The 27,688-nt window shown below is 36.6% G+C and overlaps 1 protein-coding gene across 2 annotated transcripts; it reads left to right on the top strand.

Moving 5' to 3' along the window:
* Positions 1-141: 141 nt before the first annotated feature.
* LOC106133516 (RNA-binding protein 24-B) lies at positions 142-27,068 on the top strand. Of its 2 annotated transcripts, none has more exons than XM_060947862.1 (5): positions 142-883; positions 7,293-7,419; positions 19,144-19,216; positions 22,243-22,478; positions 23,813-27,068. In XM_060947862.1, exons 1-5 carry the CDS (start codon positions 662-664, stop codon positions 23,944-23,946), a joined length of 792 nt encoding a protein of 263 aa, XP_060803845.1. In that variant the 5' UTR covers positions 142-661; the 3' UTR covers positions 23,947-27,068. The 2 variants fall into 2 exon arrangements, with proteins under 2 accessions (XP_060803845.1, XP_060803847.1); XM_060947864.1 differs by having other exon boundaries at positions 146-883; positions 23,816-27,068.
* The last annotated feature ends 620 nt before the right edge of the window (positions 27,069-27,688 follow it).

The raw sequence follows: 27,688 nt of genomic DNA, 5'->3' as shown, positions 1-27,688 counted from the left end.
GATTAATTGCTCGTAAAATGTCTACTATCTTTAGTAGGGCAGTCTTGTAATCACCTCACTTGTAATCAAATTGGTATAAATTGTTATCGTGGATTGGAATATTTTACTTTATTCTATTGAATGTCGTTTTCGGTTTACACAATTGCTTTTTGTTTGTCTTAGCCCGTTGACTAAAATCCATTAACTGCAGAGCATTGGGACTTTATTTGTGACATATTATCTAGTCAATAAGCAAACTTTCAAATGTTTTAAAGTTTGGTTGTGTTACCAAAAAAGCCTAAACATATTTTTTTCAGCCAGTATTTTGGTACTAACTTAAAAAGACTGGAACAGTGATAACGAGGCATATCATTAGGTATGGAGTGGTGGAGGGTAGCAGGCAGGCAGTAGGGCACCCGGCGCGCCACGCATGTGGCGGAGCCCGACGCATCTGGTGACGAAGGGGGGCGCGGGGGCTAAAATTAGTAGCGGCGGCCACGTGCGCCCGGCGTACCCGCGCTTCGGTTCAGTCCGCGTTCAACCACCAACACGAACGCTCGTCCACCACACTCAGGCGTACACACAAACCTTTACGCTCTCGCGAACCCGAAGACCGCACCAGCGGCAGTGACAGTGTTCCCAGTGAGCTACGGTGGCCGGCGCGACGGAGGCGGTTCAAGGCATGTTGATGGCGGGCGCTCTGCCGGCCGAGTCCGAGGGACTTCTGGCACTCAGCGCGCTGCCCGGACAGAAGGACACCACCTGGACCAAACTCTTCGTCGGTGGCCTACCGTACCACACGACAGACAAGAGCCTACGGGAACATTTTGCGGTCTACGGCGACATAGAGGAAGCGGTCGTCATCACAGACAGACAGACGAGCAAAAGCAGGGGCTATGGATTTGTAAGATTTATTGTTTTTTTTTCTTTATTGCTAGTAAAACTGTATACATTTATTGCCCGTGCGCAGTAACTGGTACCTCTGAAACAGCCATCCATATCGCTCCGGTCGCGTTATCGCGCCATACCTACCGCGCACCTAACTACCGGAGACCACTGTACAGTACACGTATCGCGAAATTACATCAAACACGGAAGTGCGCTCTTTACGCAGGTGTAGCTATTGTATATGACAATATAGCCTTCATTCGTTTCGGGATAAAACTAGATCTATTTAGGAACAATACTTACCAACTTATCCGAAATCATTAGGATATGTGTATGACACGTATGGTACGGTTTCGCTCCCAATGTGACGCTTTTATAACACTCTTATTGCAAAAAAGTTCGTGTTAAAGTTACATACATGATTCAACCTTTGGCGATCTTGCCAGTTTGTATTTATGTGCGAAACATTTTTGCCATTTAGTTAAAAAAACAATTAGAGTTATTAAAAATGAACGGATGCGACAAATGGTCGAAATCATTTCGTAGTGTGTGGAATATAATAAAGTTTGAGGCTTTTTGTTTCGTATGGCGGGGGCTCGTGGGAAATGAATCACAACCCCATTTTCAATTCAGGCTAGGGTCGGAGAGCCTGAGGGAGGGCCCGCTACCCCAGCACCCTCTTGTGACATCCAGATAGCGTAATAACAATGCGTAGTAGAACACGCCGTACTTAGCGTCACGACGCTCTCATGCTTTTGATAGAAAGTTGAATCGTTTAATTTGAAAACAGTATAATATAGCTAAGCAAAGAGAAATAGATAATGAATCAATTATTAAGTCGCGTTGATGTCAGAGAGGCATTCGACCGTAAAAACTTTGTCTAACCTTTTCCTGGCTTAGGTATAGGTTAGGTTAACTAAAATCGTTTTGCCGGGCTGTCTATAATTACACTTATATTTTTTGTAACTATTGCGAAAAGTTTAGAGTTAACAGCTGAGAAGGCAATCAAAAACTTAAACACAATTTAGGAAACAACCAGATTTATGACACTTGTGTAAAAAGTATATTTTTTAACTATAAAATAGAAAACTTTCTATTCAAAAAATAACAATGAACTGCGACAATAGGCTCTCTTCAACAGTGAATGACAATTTACCTAAGTTATCTTTACCGCGTGGTAATGCCTAGGTTTTTTTATAACAAAGATTAAAACTTCTAACAAGTTGAGAATCTAGCCTTAATCAATACAAAGGTAACATTTTATTACACAGACATAAGACCTTATTTCGACATTGAGTACACATACGTGTGAGCTGGCCCGAAACGTGTCCAAGTACTCGCTCAAAACAAAAGGTGAAACCTAATCCGGTGCGGGATGCACCAGGGAGGCATTCTGGTTCCATCTAACCTAGCTGTAATGTCCTTTAATGCTTTTCATAGTTTGTGAATGCAATTTAACTTCAATGTACTTACATACATTGAAATTAAATTGCATGTATTCCTAACCATGTGTTCGACAATCCACCTTAAAATTCATAAAATTCTAAATGCTGGTTGGTAACGTCCAGATTTCTCATTACTGTCAGAAAGAAAACATAAATCGTTCTAGCTAGACTCATTCTGTCTTAAGTCTTAAATATTATTTAGTATCATTCTCGTTAGACAGTTGGTTATTCACCGGACGAGTTATTAGGTAACCGAATATTTTGAAAAAAATCAGTGTTAATAATTTTCTTAAAATTATCCACATTTCTCTGGTGTTGTATTGGATTAATAAGTATTTATCTGAAAGACTAACAGTAATCCTTAATTGACAAAACGGCTTTACTTACATTACTTTTGTATTTTAGATGATTTAAAAGATCTTTTATAATCAAATAATACGTTCACTTCAGATAACAAAAACATACCAGCGAATTAGTGGGTCACTAATATTATAAATGATATAACTGATTAGTTATCAATAGACACTTTGATAATAATATCAGTTCGCTACTTTCCAAGGTGCAATTGATAGGATTTGCGGGATATCTTATCTGTTCTCTATATTATGAATTATGAGGTAGTTATTCAACAGTATACTGAATGATAAACAATCATTATTATTAAAAGAGAGAAAGAAATTCCCGAATAAGCATGAAAAAAAGGGACTGGTCGATTGATACTCTTGAAAGGGATAAATATTCTATCATAAACAATGTTTAAGTTTGAATTATCTGCTTTCTTCTACGACAAAGCATAAGATATTAATAATATTTAGATATTGATGGATAAAGACAATCTATTTTCTTAGCTGGAATATATTTTTTCCTTTAAAGTTAAAGGAGATTAAATAACATTACTTATTTATACAGTTGGGTAAAAAACTCGAGTAATAAGGCGTGGCAGGAGACTGGGCGTCTCCTAATGAGGCCCGCCTCTGCTACGAGGCTACGGCGTAGACTTTCCTTTTCCTCAAATGTTCGCCAAGTCAATTCTTCCGTCATTGTCGTCCAGCGTTTAAGCACTTACAAATCTTGTGACTTTTGGATCTATAAATCCTGTAAAGTCGTGATAGGTGTAAGTTGCCTTTCTTTCAATTTTTTTGGGTTTGAGGCGTTAATTTTTCCGGGTTTACTTAATAATCTGTTCACCAAATTTCAGCCTCGATCTGATTGTAAACCGATAAGAGATCTGAAGTATTCGCTACGATTCGCCACGGCGTCGATAGATCTTTGTTTTTTTTGGTATCTATATTTTTCTTCATTACTTTTACCATTTTTTTCTTTTCATTTGATACTCTTTTCCGGTAGGCAGAGAACACATCGTTCTATCTGCTTCGATACTTGAATAGGTACTAACTTATTTTTGTTTCACTCAATCTTTTAATCCAAATAGTCCATTTCGGACCTTATATAATTCATATGTATATTGGGTACTGCTTCAACTTGACTTCTTGCAATTTATAAAAAATCAATTTTCTTTTTATAAAATATTTTATATCAAAACCATTGCGTGACTATTAATTACAAGTATGATAGTCATCTTTTTAATAGAAGTACAGTGTATCTGATATTACATAAAATTATATGCTTGTTCAGTAGCCATCTTTACTGAAGTTATTTTAGACATCCTTTTTTACTTTCCATGTGTTTAATTACTTTAATAGATAACGTTTTTAATTTCAACTCTAGTCTACAACTCTAGTTTCAAATCTAATCACTTATTGCATTGCATATACTGTATTGGTCTTAGGACTTATATGTAGACTTGATTGATGGGTACCTAAGTTTTAAACCTAGGTTTTAACATTAAGCGACTTCCGTCTGAAATTCTTAGTAGCCCTAAGTGCGAAAAAGTTCACGATCCTGGATTTTTTTGCCTTAATCAGGTTATTACATAAAGCGACTGCCGTCAGTAATTCTTAATACGTGCACTAGCTTAATGTATTGTGTGATTGAATCGAAACAGTTGAAAAACTATGCAAATGGCTAACAATCACACAGGCAGGAAGTTACGATACCCGCCGAGTACACAATAATGTACTTAACTACCTGCTGTACCGTTGGTTGGATGCGACATTTATTGTATTACTAGAACTTACTAAGTACTACAAACATACATACCTAAGTACAAACATAAATCTTTATCGGAGGGGAAGGCTCTCCTTTCCACTTGCCACGGTTCCTACATACTTCTTTCGCTTCATCCACATTCATAACTGTCTTCGTGCAAGCACATCTATTACAGGTACTTTTGACCTGACCTTTTGCCAAAACGTCTCCGATTTCATCAAGGTACATACATACATATGATCCCGTGTTTATCACTTACGAGGAAGACAGAGCCATAATTCCCGAAAAGACTGAAAGGACATGCTCGTGCTCAACTGCAAGGTTTAATGATAGACTTACTACTAACTATAATTTTATACACCACTATGTAGACTAGTCACTATTTTAATTATACCAATATCGATAAACTAATGTTATAAATGAGAAACTTTCTGATTAAACTTATATGCGTGAATGACGTAAAATCTACGGATTTGGATAAAATTAACCTGTTTAAATAAGTTACAAATGACGCATAGCCTAGAAACAAGCAATAAGACTCTAGAAAAAGTACTTCGTAAAATTTAAGAAATACTTAAAGAGTGATTAAATAGTGGCCTAAAGTAGGTAAGAAATTGCATGTTGAACCTATTTTGTATTTAGGATTGTATAAGTAAAAGCTTAACAAACGATGCGAGAAGTGAAAAAAAAAGTGGTAAAAAGAACACACTTTACATTTTATGATGGCATTCATTTAGACGAAGGGAGGTGGCACAAAAATGGCATTTAAGACAGACACAATAGTTAACTTTTTCTGTACAATAGGAAGAATAAAAAAAGAAGGAATGCAGTCGTATGTTAAGCGTTTATGTCAAGTCTACAGAAATGCAGTAATAGAAGAGGAAAGTGATCAATATATCATTACAAGTGAGATCAACTAAGGCCGTTTTTCCAATGAGAAGAAGGCGTGATATTAAACTATTTTTTCATTTTTTGGATGTGTCCGCAAATCCACTCGCGTTTAAGGAGATCCTCTCTTACATGCCAAATTTTCGTTCCTGTGTGTCTTATTTTCCGCTGTACGTTAATATGTCAGTTACTCGGTAACATCAGATTCCTTTATTAAATTATTGATTATTGCGATGCTTCCATTCTGGTGTGGTATCGAAGAGAAAGCCTACTGTGTGCCAGCTGCTTCTCGTCTAGATTGCAAAAGTCAATTCAGGGAAAGGCTTATAAACTTGAGATTCTTCATTTAGACCATGGGCTGACAACCTATCACTATCTGAATCTCATTACCAACATAAGTCATACAACAGAAGATTAAAGACGTGATTATATGAATTTATTGATTAATAGAATTTAACATTGTCATTTCGAGTCTTACTTACAATTGCATAGCTACGTTAACGAATCGCGTAAGCAATCAGTAACATTCGGTTATCGCGTACCTAACTCCGATTTCAACGGTTTCATAAACAACATTTCATTGGACTTTGATAGCCTCGCTCGGTTTCTAACTAAACAAATTGAAAAAATTTCATTGCAATCAGTTTATATGCGAATGAACTGCCAGTTCAGTTAGTATAATCAGAAACTCAAACTTAAACTAATATTGACTATGAAAGCGAGAAAGATATGATGCGATCCTAAAAAAAATAGAAAAGTTAAAGTTTTAAGTAAAAATTTAATCAAATACTAAAAGCCTACCTATAAGTATACATAACGTAGGCATCTATATCAATGTATCGAGTCAAATATATGCATTCAACTATTCAGCCTTTAGATGGCCTGTTGATTCATTATTTGGCATGAGAACAAATAAGTATCATTATATTTTCGTCAACTCACGATCACGAACTGTACAGTTACTACTCATTTACTAGTTTTTGTGCAAAAGTAAATCATGATTAGACAATGCAAATTTTATTACCCATGCCTCCGGTAATGACCATAAAGATTTTACAAATCATTGTTTTTTGAACAGCAAACTGGCGGACAGTTAAAATACCTTTTTTATTTACACAAAAATACCGAGAACATTTGAAATTTCAAAAACTTATCGGAAGGCCATCGCATTTTTTAGTTCTGTAGTTTCAATCGGTACATTTATGTTATGGCCATTTTAGAATGAGCTGTTGATCGCTGTGGGACATGGATTTGTGTTGTTATTGTGTAAAGTGTACAACAAGGATCGTGAGGGTCTGTGGTCACTGGCCACGAAGACAGTGGAAACGTCGAGGTGGCGACTCAGGGATCACGCATGCATTACAATATGTAATGACGTCTACGTCACCCAACGTCGTATTTTCGTATTTAAATCTATTCAGTTTAAAATTACACAATGAAAAGATCGATCTAGATATGAATGATAAGACGATGTTTACCGATGGCTCGATATTTCTGGAAACAGAATGTAAATTAATTTGCTTATTACAACTTTTGTTCACTCATGTAGTAAAAGTCTTGCTTGTTCTTCATAAATTTTTATTAGAATTTGCGATTGTATTTTCAGCAGTTGGAAACAAAACCCGGGTTCTGCAAATCCCAAAAGTTTATATCTGCTTGGTTCCAAGACTTGAAAATCAGGGAATTAACATTAATCAAAGTAAAATAACAGCGTAAACTCCTAAAATAAGAATCAATGTATCAATTCACAAAATATATACCTTAAAGTTTCACAACATACTATTTTAAAGTAGTCAGTTATTTAGTCTTTTAATAAAAAAGTACCTGGGTGACAGAACGGAGCTCGGTGCCTAGCGGTCATCTTATACCTATGGGAAAATGATTTTGGGGGAAAGTTTTATATGTGAAGCATTTTTTCTTTTAATAGTTAAGGATACTTATTAACAATTTGAACTTTCAATTAAGAGGATTTTTAATTCACAGGTGATAATGGGTGATCGAGCGGCTGCAGAACGAGCGTGCAAGGACCCCAACCCCATTATAGATGGGAGGAAAGCCAACGTCAACCTCGCCATCTTAGGAGCTAAGCCCAGAGGGAATTTAGCGCCAGGTGAGTTATAAATTTTTGTTTTCAAAAAGGGAACGTACAAATTTTAGGGAAGTAAGGCTAGTAACATTTTGATGATGCCTGCATTTTAGCTCCGTTGAGACTTTAAAATTTCCAAAATTTTTCGCCTTGATTTGCCAAATTTAAACATCATCCAACAAATTAAATGAAGAAAAACACTCACTGTTACGAACGAAATTACAAACGATTTTCTCTATAATACTTGTATAGATGTCAACTATTGAACGGGCCGAGGGTCTGTTGTCTGTCTAGTCAGAATAAAAAAGAATTTTTCCCGTTCAAGATACGTCTTGTCGTCTCGTCGTCTTATGGTCGTCTCCTTAGTGTCCAAGTCGATTGTCCTTTTTTTCACAGTCTGTCAGTCGGTTTTAGTCATCTAAAATGTTAAGTCAGAGTCTCGTTTGTCCATGGAGGCTGAACGGCCGCTACAACTATAAACTCATGGATATTATTACGAAAGTATGGATTAAAGTTCCTTTCTGTTCAAACCTAAATAGGGTTAATCTCGTGTTTTATTAGTTGTGACGGTTATTTTTTCAACGAGATTTGTTTACATAAAAGGGTGCATGTGACTCGGTTGAGCGTCAGAAGTCTTATCTCTCAGCTGTTTGTAAAAGGAGCATTTTTTACCGTGTTTCCAAGTCACAAAAAATGCGAGACTCCGTGGGTGAGGTTAGCACCCGGGGGCCCACTGAACATATGTGAGATTTGACAAGATTCCTCTTACTTACTCTTAAAAGACAATATAATAATGACACGAACACAATTTGTACCATGTTGTGAAGCTGTATTATGCTTCAAATGTAAGGTGAGAATTTTTAAACAAGTATCAGAGTTTTACTTTATCGCCAATATTTTGTTTTACCTATTATGTTTTAATAACTCATTTCAGACACATACACGTATCCATTAAAAACAATTGGTTTTTAATTTAACTTTTACGTAAAGCGGCTTTGAGAGTTCAATTTAAAATCAATATCTCTAAATCTAAATCTTTCGAGTCTTGTGGCTATTGACTCTGTCTACTCCCTAAAGGACTATGACGAGATTTGTTTATAAACATGAGAAATGTTTCTACTTAGTATAATTATCAAATAGCTTTATTCCTAATAGCTGACACAAAGAAATTCTGATTTGTCATTTGTTTCTTTGAGCGCTATAAATTAATTGACCTGACACGTTCCATTTTCGAAGTTAAAAAAACAATAAAATTAAAATACAAACAGGCTTTCCGGCGTGATTGCCGGCGCTGGAGGTGGGGTATAGGCCGGAAGTCCTAAACGCTCGGAAGCGGAAGTGCTCCGTGGCCGACAACTCCGCTAATTGATTGCGCCCTACACGGCACCAACCCTTGCAAAGTGACATATTATTATGTCTTGTCATAAAATCAGGACATGAATGTTAGAATGTTTATTATAAAATTCAGGTGTTAACGTGTAGTTATCCTTTTATTTATTTTAAGTAGGTATAAAAAATTTGGTTTAGTGTTCTGTTTAATCTAAAAAAACTAGATTTCCGCATAAATTCGCAGACAGATCTTTCTTCTGGCTACAAAATTAAATTTTGTTTATAAACTATATTCATCTTTTTCTTAGTTTTAAGCAGTACTAAAAATAATAACTATATTCCTTGAGAAATAGTCACGATACAAATATATTATGTCAATAATGGCAAAAAACGTATCTAGTTATTTGCATGAGCTTCTTGTAAACCTTTTCGGGGGCCAAGCTAAGGGCTTATTATGTTTTCAAAACAATTTTTTTTCAGGAATTACTTTTATTAAATACAATTGTATATATAAGATATACTAGTTGTTCATCACGAACTAAGACTTCGCGAATGCTTTAATTTTTTTTACAAAATTGTGAATATCTCGAAATCTAGTTCATCGATTTTGATGCCCGATTTTGATGACTTCAAAATTCTATTGACAAATCCTACATACATACAAACAACCGGTACGAAAGTTATCGCATTACAAACATACATACGAAAAACAAATATTTTAGGCCCAAGTAGAATAAGTACTAGACTTCAATCGCTTCGCCCGCTTGGTCAATAAAGTCTCTCTATACGAAGTAACTGTAAAATTGATTTCGCATGCGATAACAGCTTCGGCTGAACGAAACTTCGCACGTCATGAACGATAATACTCATTCACGAAATCTTAGAGACAAATTAGCAACAATTTGTAACATTACGAGTGCTGGCACGCCTCGAAACTAAATGAAATTGCTTTGGCCATCATAAAGCCCATGGCCAGTGTGACTGTGAGCAAGAATGACATTGCATTATGAAACTTCCGCACATACCTCGATTGTATAGTACTTGATAACAGTCGTGTGACATCTAATTTGATGAATGCTGACCGTAGTACCTGTTCATCGGGTAATTTTTACAAAGGATAAATGTTTTTAATAACAGACTTGTAATACTAATATACGGAATGTTCCTTGGTAAGGCTTTTCCATCGTCAACGATAGTTGGAATACGGAATGTCTCTTGGTAAAGCTTGTTCCATTGTAAAAAAAATCCTCTCCACGTTTTAAACGTATAAACAATAAAACTTTTGGACCATTTTTTATTAAATTTTTCACATAGACAGACAAAACCTTCAGATGTAACGTATGCTAAGTTATAGTCTGGTCGTAAAGAGTTTGTGTCGAACCGATCCATATTCAAACAGCAACTAACACCGGTCGAGATCCGCGGAGGTCGCATCATTGTTCCATGCGCCCGCGCCGGTTCCAGTGACAGTTGAGCTTGCCCCGGGGACAATGGGCGCGGACGCCATGACGACCACCTGGCCGTGGTATACCGGCCCTGCCATATGCCGTATGCACGGTGTGTTCATATCGTACGTTGCCACGCGTAACCCTACGATTTGAATATGGATCTATTTGTAACTGGTCATATGGAATCGTAAATATTATGGATGTTTTTGTAATAATAGGAGTGTTTGTTTCGGTGATTTCTTAAAAATGGTCATAAAACACACATCATGAGAGTGTGCTTTTTATGTTTGAATAAAATGTAAGTAGATATTATTTCAAACAAAATATAAGCACAGAATTACATAATTCTATTGACAATGATCTTTTATACTGATACTTTAATAAAAATACCTATAATTTTTATTAGCAAAGAGCAAATAATTACTTATCTAATACATTTTAATAGTAATGTATCTTAGGTATGTATCAAATATGCAATTTTTACTAAGTCTATAAACTGAACCAAATGTAATAACCTATATTTCAAGGCATAATTAGCATAAATAAATTTAGTCCAAATGTTACATTTTACGAAGTGCCCATTTTGTTTGCAATTTATAGAGGACGTTTAAATCAAATGAATCGTTCATAACCAGAGTGCGTTTTCAGTTTTGAACTCCGTTCGTTTACTTTACAAGCAAAATGCAATGCACACAATGTTCTTCATTGTTCGATCGCATCAAACCACCGACTCATTAGAGTGATTATTTCACCCAGAGAGAGCGCATTCTACAACAAGAGTTTACAATATTCAATATTTTATGGCCATTCATAAAGTACTTACATAAAGAGTACAACTGCGGCTTCAGCAGCGGAAATCGAAGTACTATATATAGCGTTAATTTTTATTCCGAGAATTCACTTTCGCAGGAATTTCTATAATTCCTCTTTAAGTGCACCCTTTGACTACGTAAGGGACCTACATGTCACAAATTTCAAATCATTAGACCTAGCGGTTTAGGCTGTTCGGTGATGACAGTCAGTAACCTTTTTTAATTAAATTATTAAAAATATCAGTTGTTATCAGAATGGTAGTTCAATAATTAAGAAGTTAATTAGTTTAGAATAAAGGTTAGCGTAAATTACGTGCATTCAAGAAGTGAAGATTAATTGGGCTGAAATTTAGCCAGATGTTAATTATATATGAATAAGTCAAATGTATCTGTCCATAATACTCGTGTTTCCAAACCAGATTTTTAATATTTCTCATTTGACGTGCGCTCTACAGAAAGAAAGCTATAGAAACTCTATAATCGGTATGTGCCCTGTTTAGTCTACATGCATCTCCGGGATTTAAGGTTTACTGCCTGCGGTATGTTTGTTTACTGGACTCTGCACCTTTCACGAATGTGTGGCATGGAACACTTTTATATACCGACAAAGCTGAAAAAAGGGTAAATGTTGCTTGAGTAACGTGCTTGTTAAGAAAGGAAGAAAAATTCATAATCTGTCACTTTCGTTTTTACGCAGAACCTAAATAAATCATTGACGTCTTATTTCTCTAAACCTGAGGTAAACCAAAAAGGAAGAATGAAAAAAATAAAGATGTCATCCTGGTGTACTTAGATTTTGTTAGGTTGTCCTTTGCTATTAGTAAGAATCTTAGATTGTTTTAAAGCTTGCTGCTTCGTGTAGGCTTTGTTTACCTCGTGAGAAAAGAAGACGTATTTGGCGTGACGGCAACTGTGAACGCCAGGGTTGTAGTGAGGGTGAATGAGTGTTATCGATGTTATTCTCGGAAATGTGAAATTCAACGTGTTTGGTGTTGGTAAATTATTGTCACGAAACTTGTATGTTAAGGGGTGTAATTTTCAATTTGTGAATACCGAAGGGGTAAGTATTTATGATGTGACTCGAGTTAACTGAAAGCACTAAGTATAAATATTACTATAAACATTTTCGTGACATTAGGGGGCAGCAGGTAATTGTACTCGTAAGATCTTGGCAAAATCTCTTCAACACTGTAAAGGACCATTTTCATGCTATTGTGAAACCGGATTTTAAAAGCCAACAGCTGAAAATGCGATCGGGAATAACCATCATGAGAAAGATGCTACGGCTTTCAATATAAGCAATCTAAATTAATTCAGACATAGGTATTGAAAGTTTAGGTCTTATGATTTCAATACCCACTTTCATTCCATTCAATCCTTTGAATTCTTTATTCAAACCGGAACTATAATTGCGAGAAAACGTGTTATTCTAAACTTGAACTTGATCTGAACTTGCGTTTTGAAGTGCAAAATCAAGTTGAGTACACATCATTGAAAAGTGTCCGTTGACAAGTTGAAAGACCGTTTTTAATGCAACGTTTGCTTGTTACCGTTACTCCGAGGGTGAGATTGCTTTTGAAGAGGCGCATACGCACCCGGCCATTTAAATCTCGTACCTGCTCTTGCATTCAAACCTACGAGAACAGAGAGAGACCACAATACAGCTTTGAATACAATTGCAAATGAGATGCAAAAATGGGGTGCTGTGAAATACTGGATCGAGATAGGCGATGTAGATAACTAAAGTTGTTAATATTCGAGCAGTAGTTATCGATTGGGTATATCGATCGATTTTATGGGTATCGATTTATCAGCATTGATGGAGGCGTGGTTGCGTATCTGTCTTCGCTGATCGTGCATCTCGGCGGGCCAACATAAACACAAGCATTGATTTGTTGGGATTAATGGATGACGGGGCGGATGTTGGCTATTTTACTAAAAAAATATATTATTTAAATTCGGCGCTTATTCGTTTAGCCTCAGTTGTTTTTGTGATTTTAATTATTTATGTATTGGAATTATTTATGTATCTAAATGATCAACCGGAAAAGTGGGACGGCCACTTAACTTCACTCTCAAGAGCTAGCTCAGAAATATCTGCAAAGTTTTACAGAGTTATTGAAGGACAATGTACTCGTAAGATGACATCCACGTACATCATTCTATGTATAATGGCATTTACATTTAATCCGTTACATTTTTTTCTTGCAGGTAAAAAGTGTTATTCAGAATTCATGTTAATGTCGCATTAATTTTAATCATTGATAACTTTGCGTTTTCACCAAAATACCATACCGTAATAGATTCAATGGCAAATCAACTGAAAACTGAGTTACCAACATCTGTAGAACTGACAACTGAATAAATTCTTTCATTAATCTACTCCCATACATTTCCACAACCGGCATTTCTGGAAAGCCGTTTTAACTGCCGCTCTAAGAAATAGTTCAGTTTCTAAATACAAACGGCAGCCGACGATTGCACCGCTGGCGTCGATTATGAAAACATTGTTAAAGTTTTATTATATGGGCGTTGGGAGTTGGGCGTGTTGATGAAGGCCACGGGGCCACTTGTCCAAACAGACGACGATGGCCTGAATTATTCAGTGGTGGTGTGAGCGCCCAAGTAATCGATTCGCACCTTGGCTGCTAGACAAAACATTACAACTCATTATTGCCGTAACGATGTCACGTGTCTTTAGTGTTGCCAGCTTTTTTTTTAATAACTATCAGTAGCTTTGTTCGATTTGAATTTATTTTAATAATCGACGATACTAGTCATATAGCATGAGCTTATGTCACACGGTCGATAAATACAAATACAATATAACTAAGTAGATCTGCAGACAAATGCCTCCCATGATGATCACCAGGCTTATAATCACTACGACGTGGAGATCATTACCTACATAACGTCGGTGGTGTAAGTTTTAAAAAGCAAAAAGTCTTGATAACATGTTGATATGTATATTTTCAAAAGGATGCAATGGTAATAAAATGAAAGAGTCTTGATTCTTCGTTAACCATTAAACGAAAGGGTGTTCTTTTTTTATTCGCTTATTTACAAGACCAATTCCAAATCTACCATGTAAGTCGTGTAAAGCCTCATCATAGATTAACGAACGTTTGCTATGTTCGGGAGGGGCTATTGTTTGGCATTGCAAGCGGATCGCGTGCGCCGCTTTGCGCCCTTCGCCGGTGCATTACTTATGCATATCACCCCTCCTTCCCCCGGAGCCCCGCGACTATTTTTATTTCACTCCCGGATTTAGGAGTATGCACTGATGAGTCCGCACGTGCCCTGGCGATCGATATCGAAACTACCTCAGTATAATTCTATGGGCAATGAGCATGGTCTGGCGGGGACGCGCACGCACGCGTTACATTTACTCGGTGTATTCGGGCTTAATAATCCATGCATGTCGTCGTAATGAGACATATGTTTTGGTGGCGATTTATATGTAGACATTAAAAAAAAGCTATTGAAAATTTTAGCTTTAATGAAAAATAAAAAATTAAACTTACGAGTTTAAAAAATAGGCAATGATAGGTTCATTGAGTCCGAAAAAATTTTACTTTACTTACTTATACGAAACTATCGAACATACAAAAAATGTTGAGAGTACATAGGTATTTAAAAAGGCTTAACAAAAGCTAAATAATATATTTCAAGGTCAAATTAAAATTATTTACCTTTAAACACTGTACCTATTAAAATGTGTTTGAATTGTAATAACTTCTTTTGAAATTTCAGACACATTCATATCAAGTATATATTTTTCTAGCTGTATGTATATCAATGTACCTTTATCATGTTGACTCAATTGGTTTTGTCATTTGTGCTAGAATCACACAAATGTCTGTAATTACGGTGTGTACGTACACGTCAGCGATTGCAACGGATAGATGGTATTTCTAGATCACACGAATTGAGCCCGATTTCAACTATGAAAAGTATGCTGATCGATAGAAACGCTGTTTATAAATGAAGCCATACATAATGTGGGGCTATGCCGCGTAAGAGCTACCGACAAACATAAGCTGCCCTTAGCAAATATGTTATATCTACCATTTCACTATCTGAGGTAGTATTAAATTTTTAGCAAGTAATACGAATTAATTTTAAGTATTACGGAATTAACCAATGTCAAGTCTAAATTAAAATATTTATATAAACGTACAATGTCACATTTGATATTCAACGAAGTTCAGCTGTAAGATAGTTTCTTTATTTATTTAAACTGGCATTCAGTTCCAGGACTTTAAGATTAGGATATCCTTCAAAATTTTAACATATCTCCATTAGTTTGTATTAATGCATCATAAATTTATGGTGCTAAACCACAAAAACAGAGATATTTCTTCTTTGAAACCGAATGACTGATAAATTAATCTACGACATCGTCGCACTAACCTCGAGTTGTTGAACATGGTCCAAGTAAATAATAGTGTCTTCCGCATCATACGGATATGTGGCATGTGGCCCAAAAATCTAAAAATCTTGTTGCTCTTATAAAGGAGATGTTCTACTAAATAATATTTTGGAATTACTTAAGAAATTTCCGTATCTGGATAGCGTTGGCTAAAGATAAATGCTCATAGTTTAGGGCTTTTGTTTTTTTAATGTTTTGATTAATTTCGAATTGTATCGTTTCTTGTTTTCAATTAAATAGATTAATTAAGTATACTATAGCTATGTAACTTTATTGTACCCAAATAATTTAGATCCAAAGCTCTAAAATTTAATTCACTTTAAATATATTATAAAGCTTTACCAAGCTTTCTCTTTTATAAAGTCACTTTTTAATACTTTAAAACCCTGCTATTGTAACCGAACCGGTATCACGACAGGAACACTCGAGTGCAGCAGCAGTTCCGCTCCCTTTGTCGCGCCAGCGGTAACGCGACCCCGCGACTTCCGCAAGAAGCCCTGCGAGCCTCCGATAATCCTCCGCCACCGTAGATTACAAACCCCTATAAAATCTACTAGTTATTACCACGGCCCGCGCTAATTATACTTACAGCGTTTAAAGAATTTTCCATCACAAGCTAAGCGTCATCGCATAGTCTGTAAAGTCGCGTATATATTACCTTCTTGAAGGAATTTCCAAAGCAATTTGCATCTACAGCCGCAACACCACAGTGTGTGACTAAGTAAATTTCCGGCGGTTCTAGATTTTGCGTTGCCAAAATATGAGGCAGTTAATTCATTTTAAACATTAATTAGCACATTAGCATAAATTATTGCTTTTGCAAATAGTACGATGGATTCTTAAGTTTTTCTAAGAGCCAGAAATGCCTCAAACAGTCAGGGTTTGCTTTCTCCGTGCTTTAATTATTATTTATGTATAACAGCTGGCGAACAGAGGTTGGTCGAGCGAGGCTGAGTCCGTCCGGCGAACGACGGTTATTTATAAAACAGAGTTGCGTCTCGTTTTGTCTTCAGCGCGCTCTTTATTTTGTCTAAATATACGCAGTTTTGGGAACGTCGTCGCGGCCGTCTCTGCCACGACATCAGCGCTGGCAGGCCGCCAGATCTTCATCTTTCTTCGCTAGCTTATCTTTTGTCGGATCTCACTAAAGATATCTTCAGTTTTGCTCATGAAAGAGATTAATATTGAGAACCGAAATTGCAAAAGCTACAACACTAGGATCAGCGAGCGAGATCATTGACTTCGCTTTATTTCTAAAGTTATTGCTCCAATTTGCAATGGTAGTTTGCAAAGTAAAAACCGTGAGTTGGTACTTACGTGGCGAGCACGTGTTCATCTTCATCCTAAAATAAATGCCGCGGGAATTGACGGTAGCTGGCTGTAGGGGCGTAATTAATCAGTCCGGAGATGTTGTCATAGATGTATCGTGTCGGAACAGGATTGATGGACGGTGTCGAAGGACGCCGCCCGGTTGATCAAAGCAAAGGCTACCGGACACGGTGGACTGTCATGGCCGTGAGACCACCGCTCAGTTTGGACATACGAAACTGGGGCACAACTGGCCCGAGTCTATTCTCGTGTCAGTAATATTATGCGACACATTGAAGCTACATTTTGCTTACAATGCTTGCTGGGATATTCGCCATAGTGTACGATGTTATAAATGTTAACTTATACAATGTTAGATACTGAATTGGCGTACAGCAATGCCTTAAAATTAAAAGATATAAAATCATTAATTTTCTTAAAATAGTACAAGGTACGAGTTCTTTTGCTTCTTTAAAAAAACACTTTTCTTAAATTAATGATGTAAAACAAACTTGTGACATTGAAATCTCTCTTACTCTATCGGAAAATCGGAATACCAAATTTTTCGATACCTATTTGAGCGCCGCTCAAATTTAGAATAAATACGAGTTTTCTGTCCTGCACAGGCCGCGCCTGCGTCTAAAATCGTATTTCCGTAGAATCCTTACAAGCGACGTTAAGCACTTAAGTGAAGCGACTTTGCAGTTCGACGACCCGAAATCCAGAAGTCATCCTGAAACAACTCGCAAAAGTATTCAAAACAATGTTATTCTTGGGATATTTCGGTGGGTGACTCAATGAACATGAAATGATTAACATTACTACGCGCAGATCATTAAATTTCCTAAATGAAAAAAGTTCTGCGTCACAGTTGTTTGTTCTACATTACTCACTTATTGGAAATTCGACCGCCAGAACCTTTGTATAGTGCCTAACAATCGATTACAACTAAAACCTATCTGGGTCACATGTGGCTAACAAAAGAGCAGCGATTAGGCCGCGCGACAATGGACATGGAAGGAAAGAGGAAAAATTTAATGTATCAAGATAAGGTTTATGGTGGACAGTGGTTCGACCTCGGCCGTCAAATGGCAGGGCATCGATCGCATTGCGGTGGCCCAGCGTGCTGGTGGTGTCGGTGTATCACGCCAACCCTTTAGTCTAACGGAATCTATAACACTAGCCTTGTTTAAAAATTTCTAGCAGTCTTTCAATTTCATGAAAACGTTTGAGTACACACGTTAACGTTTATTTGAGGGTTCTTATCATCATCATCTTGCTGACTTTATATTACTGATCTAGAGTTATGTGTAACTAAGGTAACATCTAAATTGTGTTGGGTTGGGGTTATGACCAAGAAGCATGATGGGGTGATATTAATATGCGAACGCTGCTATAAACTTATTAAGCATCATCTTCTTAAAACTAAGTCTTTTATCTGTACGTACGATATTTATTGGTAATAGATTTTCAAATAGCTCACGATTTTTATACCTATAGATGCAGCGATTCTAAATCGAGTTAAGAGTTTTAAATCAATTCGATCTATTGTTTACCAAAGCCAATCGGATGCGAACATGACATCGTAGTAATTGGCATGATTCTGCGATAGCGTTATTGGCAATCAGCCCCGCAGAAGGTCATGATATTATCGCAGCAGACGGACCGCGACATCGCCCAGGCCGTATCCGGGCTCTCCGGATGTGATCCGCGGTAATCACCGGAGAAATTTCACCATACAATACCAACTCTATGGCCAACACCGACGAGGTCACGCTCTTTTGGCCATCGGCCATTAATCAGCGATTTGTGATCTGCCATTATGATTGCACACTTCCTAAATGCGATCCTATAGTTAATTTCGAAATTTGCAGGAAACTGAATATTACAAAATATGTATTGTCAATAATGATAGGTTCATTACTGACAACACCATCGCACTTTGATAGTGTGTTGATGACGATGATGGTCGAGATACTCTAGCCATGGTACATTATGCCAAACATATTCCTGGGCAGAGAGCCATTTATAGCAAAGTTGAAGTTTGTCGTCTTCTTGTCAAGAGGCATGTCCCTGGATGCCTGCGCCTGCGCCCGGGCGACGGCTGCCAGCGACGGAAATAGACGTCGTCTCGTGCGCCTTAACAATGCAATAAAAAGAAATTAACACTTTGACGTTGCCCGAGCTAAGTTGACTCGTGTGTCATTTGGATCGAATCCAATCTTTTCAAAGTATATTTTCGTTGAGAGTCCTCTCTAGCCACTTCCGTTAAGTGACAACGAAAATAACTAGAAACGAATGATGAAAGAGTTATAATCTGTCATGCTTATTTTCTGAGGAAATTCGATGTCCTCATATCTTAGTCGCCCCGTTTATGGTTTAATGTAGTGCGTGTTTATAAATAAACGATTTTTTTCAGGTTTCGGCTTGGCGGCAGCGGCGGCGGCTGGCGTGCGCGCAGGGTACCCGACAGTATTACAGTCGCCTTACGGGTGAGTTCCTCCGCGTGCTATATTCACGAATCTGTTTCAATGTTCAATGGTTCAACACTTCGATATTTGCCAGCACAAGCGCCGCAAGCCGCTCTGAGTACATCTCACGAGACAAAAATCAGATTTACTTATTTCATGTCATAGTATACTTATGAGACGCAGGGTATATCAGTCTTATTTATAGTTACGGGTTTTCTTTCATTTCTTAACAAATATTAGGTATACTATTCCAGTAAAATATAAAAACATTTAGTTATAACTGAGAAGGTGTGAAAATGTATTCATTAAGATCTCAACCACTTCACCTCAATATTTTAGCTTATGGTAGTGGTAGGTATTAATAGCATATGACATGATACATTATCTGCTGTAAATATAGGTCGCACCTGTGTGGTGGGTGATAGGAGAGCAGTCGAGATGCTGACTGACTTTTGTCTCGGTAGATGATGCGAGCGGCGTCTCCGGCCAGCGGCGCGGCGCCCGACGGACCACACCTAGACTAAATTATCAAACATTTTCACATAGGTATCTATGGCAAGCGTGAGCGTGAGAGTGGATTTTTTTCGTTTTGGGTGTGAATTAGTCGATTGGGTTTTTAATGTTTACGTTTTAAAGCTATAAGGCGTGGGCGGCGCCGGCGTTTGTCGCGCGGGCGCCGCCCTACGCGGTCACGATCGCATCGTTCCGACACTCAATGTTTTCTGTTTTATGCCGTGTTCGTGTAAGATTTTGTTGATTTGTATTGAGTTTTGTTGGTGGTGGATTTCGTTTAATCACTTACTTACCGAGGTGGCCCGCGCCGCGGCGCGTGGCTCGAGGCGGTGCTGTGTGTGCGTAGGTGTGCGCGCCGCCTCGACCACCACGCCGCCGCCGCCGTGCTTCGCTGCTGACGTCTTCCCCAAAAACTGCTCACTATAATATATCTGACAGTTCATTCATTAATTTGATGTTTCAAAGTTTTGATTATATACTTGAAACTCCGTATTAGCATCTAAATATGTGTAAAAGAAATTTGAGGGTGGACTGGACTGACTGTTAGAGCTACGGTTTCTCACATAAATGTAATGGGAAACTTAAAAATTACAACTTGTGTGATATTATTATATCGTAAGTGCAAGTTTTCAGGATTAAAGAAACTATAATCATTTTAAAAATATTCATGTTTAAGTAATATTTGAATTTAAACAAATCCACGCTAAACAATTTTAGCGTGGTGTTAAAAAGGCGGTACCAAATTGATGGATGGACTGTACTTGTTGATTGTCACCCGGTCCATCGCGGCCACTAATTGCCAGGGTCTGCTGATCGATGTAGGGCCACTGAACACGCCCGAACCACCAATCATATATAATTCATCGGAACTCACCTAATGGAATACATATAATCAAGTGAAAGCCTCATTCGATTAATCGCTCTTTGTTTTTTTAATCGATAACACTATAGGGTATATTTTTTTAGTTCAACTAAATAAAATGGTTTTTTTTCTAGAACCTAAACGAAACACATAATACAAACTTACGTTTGCACCTTTCTAGACTTTTTGAAATGTAGCTAATGGTAAGTTAGAGAGTATTAAATTACCTAATCCATACATAATTTCTGATTGTAAAGTTTTTCGAAAGTATTACTAGCTGTGACTGTATTTTTAACAATATTTAATAGGTATACTGATTTATACCCTATGTAATACTGTCTTAGTACTTATATTCTTGTGTTTGTACCTCTGTAGATGTGTCAGCTCAGCTTGTGTTATGATTTGCCAGTTTATAATGCTGTTTGTATCTTTACTTTCGAATTTTATTTTTTCGTAAATCATTTACTAATTTATTAATATAGCGTCAGATAGATTCTGTCTGGCAAAATCAGACATATTAGTTTGTATTTAATGAATTAAATATTACTTATTTTTGCCCATAAACAAATTATTTTATGATTAAAATGTGTAAGAGTTGCCAAGTAGGTATTTTAGACAGGTAGGCGGGAAGGCGGGCGGAGCGTACGGGCGGGCGTGTGTCACGCATGCGCCTAACTCCTGTACCACGACATCCCACCGTGGTGTCCTCTCGAATGACATTCGACACGTCCCTATCATCCTCATGAAGTCGGAAAAAGACAGCTAGTCGAATTAGAACGCTCGGTAATCAAGTGGATGCAAATCGAGAGCCCTTTGAAAGGGCTGATGTGGCTAGATGCTCGGGAAACCTCTCGACGACACTTGACCGCCTTCCTACGGATTGCAAATTAAGCATAGTCGACATTTGCTTCACCTCCCTTTTTTAAATAGCTCTTTTATTTCCTGTATTGCTTTTCTTTAAAATTAAACGAGTAGAGGAAACGAATGCGTAATCTTCAAAATGCTCTAATTCTTTTAAAAGATTTAAAACGATTTCCTACTTATAAATGTGTTTCGTGAGCCCAAAACGTCTCCGTGGTTTCGTAACAGACATGTAAATCTTAATTTCTACGACGTCGCCACGATCTAACGATAAATAGATACGGAATGCCGGATATTTTGGTCCACTCAGAGTGTAAGATGTCGGTCTTATTTTTTTATTTTATATAGTTACGTCTATATATTTTTTCTGGCAATGACGCACGGCGGCGGTACCACGGCGACAAAACTGCAGGCAAATATCGCATACTGACATTTTTATAACTGTTATCGATGTCTACTAACATAACAAGACTAGATTTGCTCGTGCCTGACAAGGCTGATCTGGGGCTAGGTTAGTTGATGCTAACCTTCCACAGACTTGCGAAGTCTCTCGAAGGTTCTCGGGTTTTAAGGTGCCATCCGCTCGTCATTAACTTCTCTTGGTAATTTTTGATTTAACATCATTACAAAACACGTAAAGCAGCAGTCTCAAAGCCATACATTACAAGGTAATCTGCACACGTGTCATTTTACGACAAAACTATACAAAACAAATTTTCCAATTCTACGGTCGCATCAAAGTATTAAACGAGCGTATGGCATCTTCGCCTAACTTTTTAATCTCACATCTAATGTTGTGAACAATTGGCAGGTTGTCTCCTGGGTATATGTACAGCACGTATCCCGGCGTGGGCACGGTTGGCGGGGTGGGCGCCGGGGTGGGCACCGGGGCGGGCGGGCTGGTGCAGTTGCCGCAGTTGCAGCACGCGGCGGCAGTAGCGGCGGCTAACCATCTGTACGAGTATCAAGCTGCGGCCGCGCAGGGAGCAGCGGCGTACCAGCAGCAGTACGCAGCCGCCGGGTTCGACCCGTACGCCACAGCGGCAGGTGGGTTTTGGCAAGCACTTTGTAAAAGACTTAAGGTCTGTCCTTACGCATCAGGGCCGTACCTACCCCTTAGCGCCTCTGGTAATAATGTCTAAAATTTCAACATTTGATAAGGTCAGGAGATGTATTTGAACCGATAGAGATTCACAGACAAAAACAACATAACTTATAAAAAAATATCCTCAGTGCTATGATTTTTTTATCTGAGAATCTGAATATAGATATACTAGAGGCCGCCCGCGACTTCGTCCGCATGGAAACCCTATCAATCCCGCGGGAACTCTGGGATAAAAAGTAGCCTATGTGTTATTCTGGGTCTTCAGCTACCTACATACCAAATTTCATGGTAATCGGTTCAGTAGTTTTTGCGTGAAAGAGTAACAAACATCCATACATCCATACAAACTTTCGCCTTTATAATAGTAGTAGGAAGTAGGATTCGAGACAGCTTGTCGAAGAACAGATTATATGCTCCATTTTTTACCCCCACGCCGTACATATATTTTTCAGCCTGAAAAGCTTAATACAATGAAATTGACTTTATAAAATGACATTCATACTTTCACCGCTACAACATAAAAATAATTCGGTTTCACTTCACACTCTACTTATTCTTGGTGACACTCGCTGTGTTGAATTTTGAACAGCTGATAAAACAATACTGTTGCCATTTTGTGTAAATATGTAAATGTCTGATACGAAATATAGTTGTTCTGAAATTATGCAAACACGCACATACCTACTCTGGTACCTACCCATAGGTAGGTTTAAAGTTTAAACGTTCCTAGATAGGAACCTTTGTTCTCCTACGATAATTCTGTGAATAGAACAATTTAATTTAATTTATATCTTTATCCGTTACGGTGTAGGCAGATACAGCAATTAAATTTTAATATTAGTAATTAATAGAGATTTCAATAATGACAGTTTGCTATCCCGTCGCATTTATATTAAATCAAGCAGTCTTAATTCTTACCCTTTATTTCACTAGGAACTAGAGTATAACTCAGAACTCTAGAGTATTTTTTTTATTATCTCCTATTTTTTATAAGCTGTTTAGACTGATTGAGGATACTCACAGCATGGAGATATACTTATTGTGTAAATTATTACGCTTAACGTTTTAAATGCTTACTTTGAGGCAAGCTCAATTTGTGCATTAGGTATATATTTTTTTATAAGCAACACGTTCAGAATAAAAAAATACTCTTTTATATCTCTCATCTTTGCATATTCCCAGTTGCACACAATGATTCGGGGCCTGTGGTCCACTTTACCTCTATTGACAAATTCTGCTTTATTTTGTATTAAAATTAAATAACCCTTGATTTCAGCAGCAGCGGCCGCGGCAGCTAGCGGGGCTGGCTACGTGTCTCCATACTACGCGCTCCCCGGCGGAGGAGTACAGGCACCTCTCCTCCCACCACTCCCCTACCCTCCCCCTCTACAAGAGGCCAGGATGCAATAAATCCCTGACACAGGGCTTCAAGGATGCGCTAGGAATTATATATTTAACAACATAACGAAAATACTAAGATCTGCCTCAGAGATCATCTTGAATTAGAAAAATATAGAAGGAACACGACAGCTGCTAGAGTTAACAATCCCATGTCATCGCGATACGTGACATACTGGAAAGCCAAATGTTTAGACTAAAGATTAGATGAAGTCTAGAACTAGTGAATCTATAACGACCAAAAATATTAATGAGTGACCAAAGCTGTGAGCTTTTATCCTAGAATAGGCTATTTGACTGTATTAAAAATATACTTTTCTTTTATGTCATCAGTCCTAATATTATTTTTTTGGAGCGATTTGTAATAACGCGAGATAAAAATATTGCATTATTTAAACAAAATCCGTCTCAGAAAATTAGGTTTTTATATGCAGCTGTCACGTGACTAAAAACGAACGTGATTGGCTATTTCTATTATGACGTCAATTATCCATAAACAGACTGTGGATCGTACCGTTCCTTAGTGTTCGCTATTATTTTTCAAGATTTTATAAGTGTTTGATCGCTCAGGATTACTCAGATAACGTAGGTATTTAATAATGGAAACCAATTCCGCGAAAGCTGACAAAAGTGGACGCAATAATGGTTAGAAGAAGAAATCTGGATTGTCTTCTTCAAAGACAATCCAGATTTCTATGCTGCCGAACTGAGGAATGTGAAAACATCAATGTAAGTATATCTTGGTAACCACTGATCTTAGATCATGATCTGAAACCACTTGCGAATATTCAAATCCATCGGCATAGAAAAAAACAGTTTCGTAGGAGATTTTATTGTTGTATTAGTGCATTGAGGCCCTGCACAACATTTATAGGAACTCATTTTAATAATTTTCACAGATATGACGTGGCACAAGTTAAATAAAACACGAGAAAATCAAAACTTTTCGAAACACCAACAAGCTTTGTATGATATTTACACGAAATTTACGTCACTGCATGCCATGGCCGCCATATTGCTAAAAGTCGCGTTTTGGCGGCATATTTGAATATTTCATTTTCTTTTTCGATTTTTTAATAAAATAGCTGTAATAAAGGCAGAAAAGTATTTTTGTAGGGCTCCTTATAAACAAATAAATACCCTAAGATAGTTTTTAGAACTTTGTCAAATAGCCTATTAAGGGGCCTTTCGGTTCTTTAAATAATCTGGTACGATTTTAAACTTATTAACACATATATAAGTAGTACGTAGTTCTTATCTATTGTAATGAAAGTAGGTATTTGCCTATCAGTAGCTATGTTACGAATTTCTTGCCTCATCTATTCGACTTCCCATCACACATATTTTCCTATTTTTGAACTTATAGGTTAGGTAGGTATATTTAAAATATAAATACAGATACCCCTTTATATCCGAATATATATAACTATTTATTACTTTCATATTGTTACAATTAAGGAATTAAATAGCTGTTGTATGACAATAAAACTATTTTGGAATGTGTCTTCAACGGTTGGAACTTTGAACCGACTCACATGCTAATGTTGGAGCAAACAGTCAAAAGGTTGAAAGCACTAAAATTTTAATTTTTTATTCTTATATGCTGATCATACCGTCACTTTCACAGTTCTCAGTACAACAATATTAAAATAATTTTAGAAAATTAAAGGCAAAACATTAAGTAAATAAATGTGCAAATTCTTTTATTTTCCAAAGTAGAAAAGTCGTAAAATTACCTACTTACTTCCATATTCAAATTTTAATATTTAAATCTTCCCTACAATGTTTTCATAATGATTTAGTTTCGAAATCAAATAAAAAATACCTGAAAATGCTTCTTTATGAATTTCAATTTCCGTACGAAAAAGTACTTTACTAAAATAAGTAATATATCTAAGTACTTACCTTATCATGCGTTGTGCAAATCTAGGTTTTCTAATTGTGAAATAACAAGTCCATGTTGCTCAATAGGTTCTACGAAGGGCTTTAGCTTAAGATAGGAGAGCAAATAAAGGGCTAATATAGGTTTGTAATTTTAAGCAATGTACTTATACCTACTGCGAATGTAACACTTTGTATAGGCCCTCTGTAATATGTATTATTACTGTATGTTCTCCAAAGCGGTATAGGGTACTTACTAGTTAGAATAATTCAATTACTAGTCCATGTAATTTTAATGTAATAAACTTTAGATGTTCACCGGTCATAAAATTTACCAAACTTTGTGGTTAAATTTAAAACTACATTTACCATCTACCTATATAAATTATCGTATAACGATCTCTTCTAATTTGACTTGATTTATAAAAGTAAGTAATAGGTAACTACCTAACCATAATAGAAATTTGAAAACAGTAAAGGTTGATATTTTAAAATTAATTAAAGTTCTTTGTTTACATTTATTATAAACCTATTGAGGTAATGCATCTACCTACTACAGAAATACATAAGTGGATTGACCGGGAACTTAGTACAAGTTAGGGGCACTAGAATATTCAAGAAGTTAGTACGTAAGATTAATTAATTCTAATTATTGTAATATGCTGTTATTCGTAATTTATTTTGTTGATATTTGTAAATCTACATGTTGATAACTATTTATTATGTGGAAGAGTAATAAAAATTGTTAAATATTTAGAGGCCGAATCTTTATCAGTTCTGGGACACCTTGAGTTCAAATTGCGGTTCGGCCTAATATATTGAATTATACACAGTAATAATAAATAATAATAACTATAAGTAGATTAAATTAGATCATACCAAATGTAACTTTTTCAATCGTGTAGCCATAAAAGTGGCCATCTTGCCTTAAAATAAATAATATTGTACGTATAGTTTATATAATATTATGACATAAAACACATATCATCAGATCAGATATATATGTAGGTATATAATTATTACCTACTAACTAGTAATCAGTGTGGTATGCTAACGCTACTCTCTGATCAGTCCATATTAGTGCATTTCATTCACAGTAATTTTAAGCACAATTATTATATTTATATGTATTACATATTATATGAATGTGAATTCATAATAAATACCTAATAATTGTTACGAATAATTTAAAATTATACTACAATGTACTTAATTTAGGATATTCTAAAATGGAAAATAAATTTTTAAGGTAAAACTCTATACCCATGTGTTTTTATTTTATTTTATATACCAATACCTTTGTAAACTTGGGATTCTTGTTTTAGGCAGTGGGCTAGCAATTTATCATTATTTGAATCACTACAGCTAAACGTCAGTTTTCAGTCTTCTCGAGACCGTTGGGTCTGTCTACCCCGTAAAGGATGAAGTTATGATCTTAGGGCGTGATTTTATTGTATGTATGTACCTTTATATTATGACTAAGCTACGTCCCGCGGCTTCGCCCGCGTGATAAGTACATGATATTTTCTGTCCTTTTTCGTAGTGCATACTCTAGGCATGCATAATTTCATTAAAATTCATATCAAGATCATAATATTAGTATGGAAGTATGGATATGGTTATATGTCCATTGAGATCATCAAAATTATTATAGGGAACATATGTTTTCTAATCTGACTGGAGCAATTATGATGCAACAAACTTTTATTTTGCAAACTTGAACTCAATAATATTTATTGCATTACTGTGTACATGTGTACTCTAGGCATGTTATTTTTTTAAACATTGGTAAGTAATACTAATATTAGTATAACGATTGTATGAAAATAACAAGACAAGAAAAATTTAAGTTGAAACATAACATTACATACTT

Source organism: Amyelois transitella, chromosome 3 (genome assembly GCF_032362555.1).
Source record: "Amyelois transitella isolate CPQ chromosome 3, ilAmyTran1.1, whole genome shotgun sequence".
NCBI classification, from domain to species: domain Eukaryota; kingdom Metazoa; phylum Arthropoda; class Insecta; order Lepidoptera; family Pyralidae; genus Amyelois; species Amyelois transitella.
Note: the sequence above shows the minus strand (reverse complement) of the source record. Positions and strands in the feature narration are given on the sequence as shown.

Bases quoted from the DNA above. Each gene is read 5' to 3' on its own strand.
- LOC106133516 (XM_060947862.1), top strand. From the start codon at position 662: ATGTTGATGGCGGGCGCTCTGCCGGCCGAGTCCGAGGGACTTCTGGCA. The intron at 884-7,292 runs GTAAGATTTATT...TTTAATTCACAG, and splicing joins AAAGCAGGGGCTATGGATTT to GTGATAATGGGTGATCGAGC. The intron at 19,217-22,242 runs GTGAGTTCCTCC...AACAATTGGCAG, and splicing joins GTATTACAGTCGCCTTACGG to GTTGTCTCCTGGGTATATGT.